Source organism: Impatiens glandulifera, chromosome 7 (genome assembly GCF_907164915.1).
Source record: "Impatiens glandulifera chromosome 7, dImpGla2.1, whole genome shotgun sequence".
NCBI lineage: Eukaryota > Viridiplantae > Streptophyta > Magnoliopsida > Ericales > Balsaminaceae > Impatiens > Impatiens glandulifera.
In genome coordinates, this window is record NC_061868.1 from 28,899,741 (window position 1) to 28,913,056 (window position 13,316).

The following is a 13,316-nucleotide window of genomic DNA, read 5'->3' on the forward strand; positions in this document are numbered from 1 at the left end:
AAATTATGTATATACCTAAAATATATATATAATGAACTTTAATAAACTTTTTATAATAATTAAAATGATTTCTATGTGACTTTTTATAAGACTTTGTTTGATTTTTAATTTCTTTAGTAAATACAAATTTTATTTATTTTAATATAATTATTAAAAATATTAATTAAATAAATTATAATTTGCTTAAATAATAAATATAATAAATAAAACAAATTAGGACTAATCAAAAATAATTTGAATTAAAAACAAAGATTGTAATGATAATGTAATATTAAAATATATATTATATAAAAAATAAATTTAAAATATAAAAAATATTTTTGAAAGATGATTTAAATAATGTAATTGAATGAATTGATGATAAGATGGTTGATTTGAAAAAATAATTTTAGATGAATTCCTTTAAAAATTCCTCCAAATAAAGAAATTTAATTAATTATAATATATATATATATTTTATAAATTTTAAAATTAAAAAAATAAAATCATCCCCAAAAACCTACTCTTTTTTTTTATAAAAATATAAACATTAATTATTATATATATATATATATACAATAATTTATAACCTAATTTTTTAAAAATATCCCACCCACATCAAAGGTAATTTTAAAGATCTATTTTTTGTTTTTTTATTTCTTATTTTTAACCTATTATATTATTTTGTTTTTTGCTCAGAAATATTATTTAATTTGTCATCACATAATGTGATTCATCACTTGTTTTTATTTTATTTTAATGTTTTACTCTGTCTCTATTCATTAGACGGATTCAGTGTTTGTGTCGGAACAGTTTTCCAAACTAACCTTGTTTGGTGTTCACTTTCCCAAACTAACCTAGTTTGTTCATTTATTCCCAAACTAACCTAGTTTACTATTCAAACTCAGTTTTTATTTTTTTTTTTTTATTTTTTATTTTTTTACATTTCAAATTTATTATATATATATATATAAATATTTAAATTATTATTTATATAAACTAAATTATTTATATTTTGATATATATTTTAAATTATTATTTTTATAAATTTATTATTTATATTTTGATATATAATTTAAATTATTTTTTTATAAATTTAATTATTTATATTTTAATATATATATATATATATATTTACATTTCAAATTTATTATATATATATATTTACATATATATATGTGGCAATATATATATGGCAGTATGATTTTTATCCCCATAAATTTATTTTTTTTACTATTTAAATTATTATTTATATTTATTGGGTTGTCTTTTATTAAAATAATTTTGACAACTTTTCATTCAAATTATTATTTATATTTATTGGGTTGTCTTTTATTAAAATAATTTTGACAACTTTTTATTCAAATTATTATTTATATTTATTGGGTTCTTTTATTAAAATAATTTTGACAACTTTTCATTATTATATAATTTTACAATAAAAATTTTATTGTGTTGTCTTCCTAACTTTTCCTAACTTAAGGGTCGTAAAAAAATATGTCTTAAGTTAATGAACCATTAAATATTTATATTAAAATATAAATAATTAAATTTATAAAAAAATAATTTAAATTATATATCAAAATATAAATAATTAAATTTATAAAAATAATAATTTAAAATATATATCAAAATATAAATAATTTAGTTTATATAAATAATAATTTTTATATATATATATATATATAATAAATTTGAAATTAAAAAAAAAAAAAAAAAAAAAAAAAAAACTGAGTTTGAATAGTAAACTAGGTTAGTTTGGGAATAAATGAACAAACTAGGTTAGTTTGGGAAAGTGAACGCCAAACAAGGTTACTTTGGAAACTGTTCTTTGTGTCGACGTTGAATTACCTGCGAAATCGCGATTTGTCTGCTTCTGTACAAAGAGGGAGGGAGGGAGAGAGAGAGAGAGATGGACAGGGTGTTTCCAGTGGACGATATGGCGGACCATTTTTGGCCAGCACCGCCGGCGGCCGATGAGGAGGTTTCTTCATCAACAACATCAATGAATAGAAGTTCATCTGTTTGGGCATTTGAAAGATTTATTCGTGAATGCAACCAAAACACATCTGGGTCTTCCCCTCCATCTTCTTCCTTCTCCGCTACCACCGCCTGCGGTGCTGACAATTCCTCGTCCGCTAAGCCCCAAAATAACGCCGATGCAAGAGATCTCCAACCTCAACCTCCCTCACCACCACCATCATCTTCTATGCCTTCCTTTCATTCCACAATTCCTCCCAGTCTTCAGATGGATTCCGAGGACTACCAGGCTTTTCTCAAGAGCCGTCTCAATTTGGCTTGTGCAGCCGCCTTGACTAGGGTACACTCTTTAATTTCTCTGTCAATACTTACTTAATGTCATATTAGATGATATGAGTTTTCCTCAAAAGAAGTATAAATTTGACCCCTTTTGAATGGTATCTGGTTGAATTTTCAAATTAACAAGTAAACTCTTCTTTCTAGCTGTTCTGAATATTACTTGTTTTTGTTTATGCTTATATGATTGAACCCTTACACCATTAGATCACTTTGATTTTATTTAACCTTAATGTATCTATATCTATGCAGCAACTACTTATGAATCCCTCAGACATACAAAAAAAACCCATTAACACTTGTTGCTGAATATATTCACTCATTTCCTTAGGTATCTCAAGGAAAAATTCAAGCCCCGGCTGCAGGAGCTGAGAACGGAGTAAATGCTTCATTGACCTCACAATTGGATTCTCCACCTATTTCCATTGGTAGGTATCTCTTGGTAATGCATGTATCTCATATTTCTGTGTTAACAAATTGGAGTATGGTACTCAGTCACTATCATTGGTTTTACAAAGGAATCAATAATCAATGATAATGGCCCACTTGGAAACTACTTCTAGTGATTGATGTAGACACATGATATTATAAATATTGATGCAGTTACTGTTGACATTTATGAATGCAAACTCAAAACCCAAAAAGAATATTGATTACTTGCTATACAAATTTAAAATGACCAGAACAAGGATGAGAATGGCTGTATAACCGTTACTTACTTGATTACGCTTGATCATATGCGGATGGATATTGAATTTTCTTTTTATTGCTCTGCGCCTGTTCTATGTTCACAGGGGCTGGATGTGGTACATCTAAGGCTTTGGACAAGGATGCTAGTGGGACACTCGGAATACCTTCCTTGCCAACCATGCAAAAGAGATCTGTAACTCCTGTCAAATCGCTAACGAGTGGATCAGAACAGTCGGATGATGATGAAGCTGATGAAGATGCAGAGACTGCAGAAAACAGGGATCCTTCTGATGCAAAACGTGTTAGAAGGTAAAGATGTTTTCAAGTTATGTTTCGTGAATGACATTGAAGAGAAATTTTGGTTAATTTAATTCTTAAACTACTTGTTGCTAATTATTATTCTGCTTAGTTATTTTGGTGGATAAGTGAAGAAGTCTGGATTATAGTTTTCCACTTTTAGAAACTGCCACTGCTTCTACTATGATGAATCATTTTTTTTTTTAATTTCTAAGTTAAAAGGTTATGCATATGTATATCTGAATGTCATGCTTTGTGATAGTCATGTTTGGAAACAGAACTTAATCAAACACAGAAATTTATTAGTGGTTTCTCCTCTGGATTGGATTCAGATCCAGTAACAAAATGCTTAGATTTCTTGAACATATAGAAGCCAAAGATCTTGTAGGAAAGGAATTGAGGTGGATCTACTTCAATGATTAAGAACAAACATCATGAACTGATATACATATAAAAGAAGGAAAGTCTCAGGACTGATTGATTTATTGCCTTTCAGAATGCTTTCAAATAGAGAATCAGCTAGGCGCTCCAGAAGAAGAAAGCAAGCTCATCTGAGCGACCTTGAAACACAGGTTTTTTTAGTTTGTTTACTCTGTCAATTAGCAGTTGTATTTAGTAACTTTGAATTATTGTTTTAATGCTGTTAAGAATTTCCTGGTCAGGCTTCCCAATTACATGTTGAAAAATCCTCCTTGCTCAAAAATCTTACTGAATTAAGCCAGAAGTACAATGAAGCAGCTGTTGATAACAGAGTTCTTAAAGCTGATGTTGAAACATTAAGGGCAAAAGTGAGTTATTCAATGTTATCATCGCGATGCCTAGTTATTCCTGATTATTTGAAATATAAAAGAAAAGACTTCTAACAGCTAAGATTTAGGATTTCCTTTCTATTTTCCTTCCTTGTTCAGAAATGTATTTTTGTCGAGACAGTATTTTATTGAGGCTTTTTGGCTTCCTTTACAGGTGAAGATGGCCGAGGAAACAGTTAAAAGAGTAACTGGGTTGAATCCTTTTCTGCAGGCAATTCCTGACATATCTACGATTGGCGGAATGCCATCATTTTCTAATAGCCCCTCTGATGCATCAACTGTTTCTGTTCAAGAAGGTGGTCCAAACCAACACTTATATCACTCTTCTTCTTCAAACAACCACATGCCCACCATTCACAATCTGGGAATTCAGAATGGATTTGTTGAAATCCCTTCTGCAGATAATGTGCAACAGCAGGATCCTGCTGGAAATCAGATGGGAATATCTGCTCCAAAGCAAACAGCAGGCAGAATGGACAATAATCTTAAGAAGCGAATCTGAGGGATGGATGTTAGCAGCTCAAAAGTTTCATACTTTTCTTCTTTTTTCGGGGGAAGGTATAGGCATCTGATGAAGCCTTTTGTCTACATTTAGATATAGCAAGGTCTGAAGTGGAAACTTGGACTTAATTATATCAACTAAAACAACAGTTGATAGTGTTGATTTTCTATGGATTGCAGTGAATTTGGGAAATTTAGCCCATTGAAATATTACTATGAAAGACTTTTCTCCACCATTCTACTACATTACATGGAGTTGAATGTTGTTTGGTTTGGATCTATAATAGTGTTAACTTATAAATATTTCTGGTTCCATAGTTTGTGTAAACTAATTTAAAGAATAAGACTTTGATTAATGCATATTGTCCACTTGATCATTAACACTCTTTCTCCACCAAGCAACTATTCTTTTCTTTAAATCAAGGTTTAAAGACAGATCCAAAGTAATCAGTCTCGATTTTTTTGTTTAAACAAGAATTATTATCTGGAGAAAGTTGGCACTTTTTTTTAAACAAACATTTTTCTTTTAATTTGAGTTATCATAATATATTAATATGAATCATTGTATTTTATTATTAAATGAGTATACAAATTTGGTAACTTTTCACAAGAGAGTTGTTTTTGTTGAAAGACAATATTGGATTTGAAGACATAAGTCTCGTTTGGCCAAAAGGGTTAAGTATATAATCCGTAAACACTAAGGATGACAATTTAAACCGTCCCGCGAAAACCGAACCGAATTGTTCTGTTTGGGACGATTTTTTCCCGAAACTGAATAGGGATGGGGCGGGGAATGGTATTTGCGTCCTCCGTCCCGACCCGCTCCGATTTCACCCCGATTCTGCCTCAAATACCATAAACATAATTAAATATATTAAATCACCAATATATTTATTTATTCACTATATTTTATAGGAGTAGTAAGGTTATTTCTTTATAATAATATAAAATTTTAATATATTACAATATATATTATATTAAAAAATTCATTTATATAATTTTATTATATAATTTTTATTTATTTTTTTAAAAAAATTATTAATGGTGACCCGCAAGATTTCCCGAAACTGAAAAAAACCGAACGGGACGAGGATGGTGTTAAAAAAATCCCCGAAATTAAAACGGGGCGGGGATGGTATTTGCATTCCCCGTTCCAAACCGCCTCATTGTCATCCATAGTAAACACACTTAATTAGGCACAGAATTTGTCGTCTGACGGGCTCGAACCCAGGACCTCTTAAAGCTCAGGTGCCTGAAGATATTTATTAATATCTTTTGTCGCTAAACTAAATTTGAGAGTAACCCTGAATTGATTTTGATGTAATATATGTATATATGGGATTGTTTAATTTGAAATTTAATTGGATAAATATAGATATATTAAGAAAAAACAAATAAATTTGTAAATAATAATATTGTTATAAAACGGGAGGCGCAGATATTTTGTATGTTCAAATTGTAGGGAGGGAGAGGTGGCTCTATTTATCTAATCCTATGAAGTCCGAAATGTTTGGAAAGCTGACTTGGTCAAGAATATGACACGTGGAAGACAAAGTGAATGGTGCAACTGGATTTACGATGTATTCTATTAGAATATATGTTAATTTCCTCAATCTCCCATAATTTCCCGTTAGTTCATCTAGTGATCATAAGAATCAATAAAGAAAGATCATAATTATATTCGAATTCGAGGACCCGAACTTATCTGCCCGATCTTATTATACGATAAATTAAAAGAAAATGGCGTCGGAACAAGCAATGCGACCGCAAGAAGTATCTTCTGAATCCGAGTCGTTGCAGCAGCAGAAGAAGGTTAGCGGCAGCACCAGCAGCAGAATTCAAGTTTCCAACACCAAGAAACCTCTCTTCTTTTATGTCAATCTTGCCAAGGTAATGTAACGTTTCTTATATATGTAACATTTATTTATTTAATACCATACCGTACCATACAATATAATCTTTATAATCTTCTTCTTTATATTAATTACATGCAGAGATATATCCAACAACACGGTCACGTTGAGCTCTCTGCATTAGGAACCGGTGCATGTTTTTATAAATTCATCATCAATTATTCTTCGACTCATTTTCTTTTTAATTTTTTTTTATATAATTTCATTAACCAAATCACTCCATTCATTTTAATAAAACAGCAATCACTACAGTTGTGACAATTGCTGAAATTCTGAAGAATAACGGGTTAGCAACTACAAAGGGTATAATTTATTAAATTTTTCTCAAATCATTTATGATTATCGTGTCTTAAAATGATACTTATTTTTGTTGGGTGGTGCAACAGAAGTTTTGACATCAACTGTTGGTGTGAAAGACGAGAACAAAGGTGGACGACTAGTTCAAAAGGCTCGAGTAAGCTAACTAGTTGTTTAATAATTTATTTAATAACTAATTAATCGTACTTAACTAATAATGAATTGTTTTATATATAGATTGAAGTTGTATTGGTGAAGACTGAGAAATTTGATTCTTTAGTGACTGCAAGTTCTACTAATTCTGCACCAACATCAACATCACAAGAAATATCAAACGATAACCACAAGGATAAGGAAGGAAACGAAAGCAAGGAATAAATATAAATAAATTATATACATATATTTATACACATGATGCATATATATGTATATATAAAAAACACAATTATTCATGTATGTATTTATTATATTCTTCAGTCTCCGCCGCACCACCACAACCACCGGCCACCACCACCGAAATCCATGCAACAGGGTCGCGGCGATACATGATTTATTATATTATTAATTCTTTATAATTAGCTTGTTTGAAGTTAGTTTCAAAATTGTTTTTGTTGTAATTGTTGAATTTTGATGTGAGCGTAATATCATTAAAAGCATAAACATATATATGCTTCTCTTTCAATTATAAAATATATATGTCATCTAAATACATTTCCCTATACAATTTGATTGTCTATATAATATATTCTTCTTTAGATTGTTCTTAGTTAAATATTTTTATTTATTTTTTTAATTTATGAAACTAATATGCAATCCACACCAGTTAAACTTTTTAATAATGAATATGTAGCTAGGTTAAATATATATATTTGGATATGGTTGAATAATATAGGTTTTACATATATTTATTATAATAGATTTCTGTTTAAAAATAATTTAGTCATTATGTTAGAAGTTAATAATGTACAAATGTTATTTAAACTATTTCATAAAATATCTGTAAAATGATTTGGCCATCTTTGATACTTTTGCTTTTAAAATATCTACAAATTTTATAATGTTAATGGAAATTTGATATTTTTGCTTTTAAAAAACTCTTATTAAAGGTTTATCTCAGATCGATACACTCTTATTCCAGTCAAATTTTAACTTGGTGAAAAAAACGATAGTTTTAATATATCAACTAATAATGTTATTTTTTTTTATAACTATATATATATATAAATATTTGATAACTATACATAAAATCGATACACTCTTGTTTTTGCAACATCTCAATAACTAAACTTGATAATGTTTTTACAAAATTGGTGATTTTTGAGCTTCTCAATTCTGATCCCCTAGGATAATATTTTGTTGGCCTAACTTGCTGGCTATTATGGTCCTTGTTTGGCATTTCCTGAAAATTAATATATTATGAAAGAATAAAGCTTGAATTTTTAGCTGTAAATAGTCAATAGATTATTAATAACATATTAGCATATAGTCTTTGCATTTGCACGAATAATAATATAAAAATCGTGAAAAAAAATAACGGTAAAAAGGTGATAGTATTTTTAACCGTTTTAAGTTTATGGGCTGGTCAACCCACATATATATCGAAATTACTCTCACATATATATCGAAATTAACCACAACTCTCAACACGGCAATCCAGACACTTTGAAAATTAAGCATCATTATGCGATATAAAGTTAGTTAGTCTCATGTCTTACCTATCCGTTCGAGTGCTCTGCCCACGGAGAGGGTGCATTGAAGGACTTGAATGGTAGACGCAATTCGTAAACTTTTTAGAAAATATATTTTTCTACGGAAGTTATATCATAGAACCCTTTGGCTTACCTTCCTTTCGAATCTCGTAAAAAGTATATAGGAAGACTACACGTATAAGATGTTGTCGTATCTTTAGAGATGAAGAACCAAAGTGGAGTTCTATATTATAGACTTTTTGGTTAGCCCGTACAAGTTTTAGATTAGTACGTATAGAAATGTAGTAATCTAATTGATTTTAAGAATCGTCACTTTAGTTATTTCACAAAGGAAAGTAAATTAGAGCACTCGCGAATTAAGGGTCCGATGCTTTGTTACGCATTAAGAAAGGGCCATAGCGCTATGACTTATGCGCCTATCCAAATGACCGTCTCTACTTGAATGTAGTTGGCCACTGTGTTTATGAATGTTCCTTACACATGCATTATGAGCTCATAATTCTTTTTCTTGTAAATATCTTATCCTTATGTCTAAATTATCATTGCGTAAATATGACTCTAATCTTCAATTAGATTTAGATAAAGGTTGATATTAAGCCACTAAAATTCTCTTGATTATCATTATCATGTTTTAAGTCTATTTAGAAGGATAACTTTATTCTTAGTTTAGAGATGACTTTAAACTTTCATTAGGTTTCTTTTTATACAAAAGAATATATAATGAAATCTTGAATGCACCTCGGACACATATCAACAACAATGTGAACTCGCTAATTTACATGTTTTTTGAGTGTTTGCTTGCCAATTTTGAACTATGAATCCTTGTAGGAAAGGAGCTCACGAGTATAGAACAAATTGTGAATCTTTATGAGGAATGAGTTCATGAGTCCGGGGAGATGTGGATTGAGGATTGATCCTAGTTTAAGACAAATCCAAAATCAAGATTTTTTCCAAAGATGTTTAAAGTTTTTAAAAGTTCTTATGCATGTTGAACATATTTTTGGGAGCACATTGCACTTGAGTATGGATTTTTTTTGAGCTACAAGACTCTAAATATGACACTACGAAAATGAGTGTTTTTCAAAACGTGTTCAGAAATTCTAAAACATTTTGTGGAGGTAAAAAATAATTGTGTGGATCTCTGATAGAAATTTTGTAATTTTCTGAAGGGTATAACTCAAGATATGACAGTTCCAAATTAGGTCGTTTTTCAAAGGGTCTTAAAAATGGTGCAAAAATATTATTCTAATAAAAAACAATATTTTCGAACTTCCCTGAATTTTTAATTTTTTCTAAAATGATTTAGAGGCTCTAATTGACGGAACAATGTTATTTGGTGTAAAAGGAACCAAACTAACCTAGGGAATTTTCAAAGAAAATGTTGAAATTGAAACTTTATAGCCAAAATTTGACATACATAAAGTTGTAGGGTCGAATTGGACATGAACAAACAGTCTAAATGTAAAAAAAAAAACTTTGGAATTATTAAAAATAATTCGAAATTATAAGTTTGAGGTCAAAATTGGACGTTCAAAAAGTCAATGGACCAAATTTCACATTGGTATAAAGTGGAGGGCATAATTTAATTCTAAATTAATTAATTAATTTAGAATTAAAGTTCCTGGGGAATTTTAAAATAATTAGAACCTTTAGGGATGAATTGAACCTACATTAAGAGTTTAGGAATTTAGACATGACGTATTTTGGGAAAGTTGTAGGCATTCTTCATCGTCTTATGCTTGTCTTCTTCTACCGTCGCCGATTTCCACTACCGTGGCTACTGCACGTAGGGAATCTCTGAAGGTTATCTGCTCAAGGTCGTCTTCAGGAGCTCGCCTCGCCATCACTACTGTCTAGCTCTCGGAGGATAGAAAAAAGAATCTAGATAGTCGCAAAATAGAGAATTTCTCCTCTATTCTATATCAGAAATTGTCTTTTCCGAAGGGATACTCTATCTCGTTGTCGCCTCAGACTGTGGAGTTCTTCGTCTCAAGGACTCGTTGATTCCATGAGTATCGTTGCACGGAATCGCAGTTCACTAGAAGAGGAAGAAAGGATGTTAGAAGAGAAATCCCCTACGTATCGAAAAAAATGTCCGAGGATTTGATTCGTGAGTGGTCTTTCGTTGTGGCTCATTCTTGTTCGTTTTTGATGCTCAATTCCTCGTGTCGTATAGCTTTGAATGAGTCTTTTCCAATACCTGGAGGCTCTCTGAAGCTCACTTGAAGAACTACTCGGTAGTTTCTTCTTTGGCGATGGTTACAGAATCATGCAATGCCGATTAGGATTGAGGTTTGAGGCTTTTCTTGACCTAACCTCTTCCTAAACTAGACTCAAATGATTCTAACATAACCTCTAGAAGCTAAGTGTAACCAACTCAACCAAGCAATTCAAATAGTCAATCAATTCTTAAATCAACAAATTGAAATTGAATAATCTAGGAATTGTTTTAACGTCGATGTACAAAATCAATAATCAAAGTATGTTATACAAACATATGGTTAGGGAAGCATACCTAGAAGACCAAAGAAGAAAGGACAAAATAAATGATTGTTAGAGTCGAGGTCACCGAAGAAGCCAAGTTCTTGTCGGATCGCCTTAGGAGTGTTCTTCAATTGGTCACTTGAGCTCTCTCTAGTAGTCTCTCTCTATGTGTAGGTGGTAAACTTAGCAAAATAGACAGCCATACCTCAAATGAATGAGGAGTAATCTTTATATACCCTTGATCAAGGGTAACTTTGGAATATTTAATTTTAGAAACTATATGTGTGGTCGGTTTGATCCTATTATGGTCGCATCTTCTTGTACCGCTGATTTCTTGAGGTTAAGAACTTCGATTCAAATCGAGATTCAAACGGTCCTTATAAAGGACTCTTTAAAATTTCGAAAATATCCCAGATCACCTAAAAAGTGTAGCTATCTAGGTGAATTTTTTAAGTTGAAGGTCCTTGATGTTCTTCCTCAAGTTGAAACATGCCAAATCAAATGGAATTTGGGCATTTTTTTACATGAAGTGCGCTTGACGTCATGATGATCTCACCCGTTCCTTTGAAAATCTTGGACATGCATGAGCTTTTTGTGTTGAATTTCGTTGACCTAGCATTAAACCGCCTAGTTTGACTCGATTTTCACTCTTTTGCCCTTTTGAAAGTATTCTACACAAAATTGAAAACATTAATATTATACTCGAAATTTATAATTTTTCGAAATTGGTCAATTTGAACGTATCAGGTCTTCCAAATTCCGACTTTTATGAAAAATGATGTATGAGTGCAAGAACAAGCCTAAAAATAGATGTCCTATATATTTTTCCCAATATCAACATTATATTCAAAATTCATGATTTTTCAAAAGGGTCAATCCAAAGGTATTAGGTCAATCAAATTCTAAGTATTTTCAAAATTTGGCATTTGGACCACTCTTCCAGGGTCATTTTAATCCATTTTTAAAAAGTATTTCTTAATACTTGTTTGCTCGGTCCAATAATCAAGTGTGATCATCATACTAGACTGCCAGATTAATTTTAATTTATGGGTATAAAAATGGAGTGTCTATAAAATGACCCTCTTGGACAAAGTTTAAAGAAGAAGATTCTCGCTTAGTAAAATGTTTGTCCAAGCTTGATCAAATATGCACCAATTTTGTACACCCAAAACGTAAAATATCAACTAGAGAAAGAAATATACAACCTAGAGTCGTGTATTTTCTATTCTGTTTTACTTTACGTGACCACATGTGTTTGAGGAATCATATGCGTATCTGTAGCAACATTCATACAAATTATCGGTAAGAAATAACATGCAAGAAAAATATCAATGTATTCAAAGTATAAGTTTTGGAACTCGTTGTGTTTTGATCCCATGTAGGGTCATAACAAGTTATCTTTCAATCATGTATTTGCACGTAGAGGCTCCATGAACCTCCAAAGCAATGTTTTGGATAGTTCTACTTGTGTATCGATCATGAAGTGTACATCTCGAGTAGTACAACTTACAACATCAATTAACAAAGAACTGACAAATAATTAGAGTTGCAATATGTCTTGTGTTTTGTCGATTACCTGGTCGTGGTGACTAAGGAATCATATCAATGATAGAAGTGAAGTTCAAGTTGTTGAAATTAATGTTTTTAATTAAAATTACTATTTTTAATTAATTATGGTATTGATTAGGATAATATTAGGAGGTTATAAATTACAATATTTAATTCTAAGATAGTGAAAAGATTTTGAACTTTATTATATATTTACCTTGTAATTGGATGATTGAACAACCAAAAAAACAAAATAATAATATTTCATATCCTTTTGTAACCTTCCTTCCTAATTTTTCTCTTCAACCCAACATAGTGGTATCAGAGCTTCAAGATCGATCCATGACGATGCTAGAAGATTTTTGGCCGATACGAGGAGTTCAACTCGTTTTCGACGGAGAATATTATGATTATTGGAGTGTTATGATGAAGACACTCCTAGTCTCACAAGATCTGTGGGATTTGGTGGAGAACGTACACACTGAAGACCAGGATGCCGCAGGATCATCATATCGTTCATCCGATAAAAGGTTAAAGGAGAACAAAAAGAAAGATGCGAAGGCCTTATTTATTATTCAACAAAGTATTTCTCGTAAGCTTTTTCCGAGAATAATAGGGGTTAATACATCGAAGGAAGCGTGGGATATGTTTCAAAAGGAATTTAAAGGGAGCGAAAAAATGAAGATAGTGAAGCTCCTAACTCTCAAACGAGAGTTTCAAAATTTGAGGATGAAGGAGAAAGAAACTCTACAAGAGTACTTCTCAAGGGTGAT

The 13,316-nt window shown here is 30.9% G+C and overlaps 2 protein-coding genes across 2 annotated transcripts; both read left to right on the forward strand.

Annotated features, from left to right (window-relative positions):
- The first annotated feature begins 1,825 nt into the window (after positions 1–1,825).
- LOC124910307 (light-inducible protein CPRF2-like) lies at positions 1,826–4,871 on the forward strand. Its single transcript, XM_047450935.1, has 6 exons — positions 1,826–2,299; positions 2,627–2,723; positions 3,090–3,294; positions 3,779–3,854; positions 3,945–4,070; positions 4,246–4,871. Exons 1-6 carry the CDS (start codon positions 1,892–1,894, stop codon positions 4,591–4,593), a joined length of 1,260 nt encoding a protein of 419 aa, XP_047306891.1. The 5' UTR covers positions 1,826–1,891; the 3' UTR covers positions 4,594–4,871.
- A 1,368-nt stretch (positions 4,872–6,239) lies between these two features.
- Positions 6,240–7,433, forward strand: LOC124910729 (uncharacterized protein At2g34160-like). The gene is made up of 5 exons (XM_047451409.1): positions 6,240–6,482; positions 6,587–6,635; positions 6,746–6,808; positions 6,892–6,959; positions 7,040–7,433. Exons 1-5 carry the CDS (start codon positions 6,333–6,335, stop codon positions 7,178–7,180), a joined length of 471 nt encoding a protein of 156 aa, XP_047307365.1. The 5' UTR covers positions 6,240–6,332; the 3' UTR covers positions 7,181–7,433.
- Positions 7,434–13,316: the final 5,883 nt, after the last annotated feature.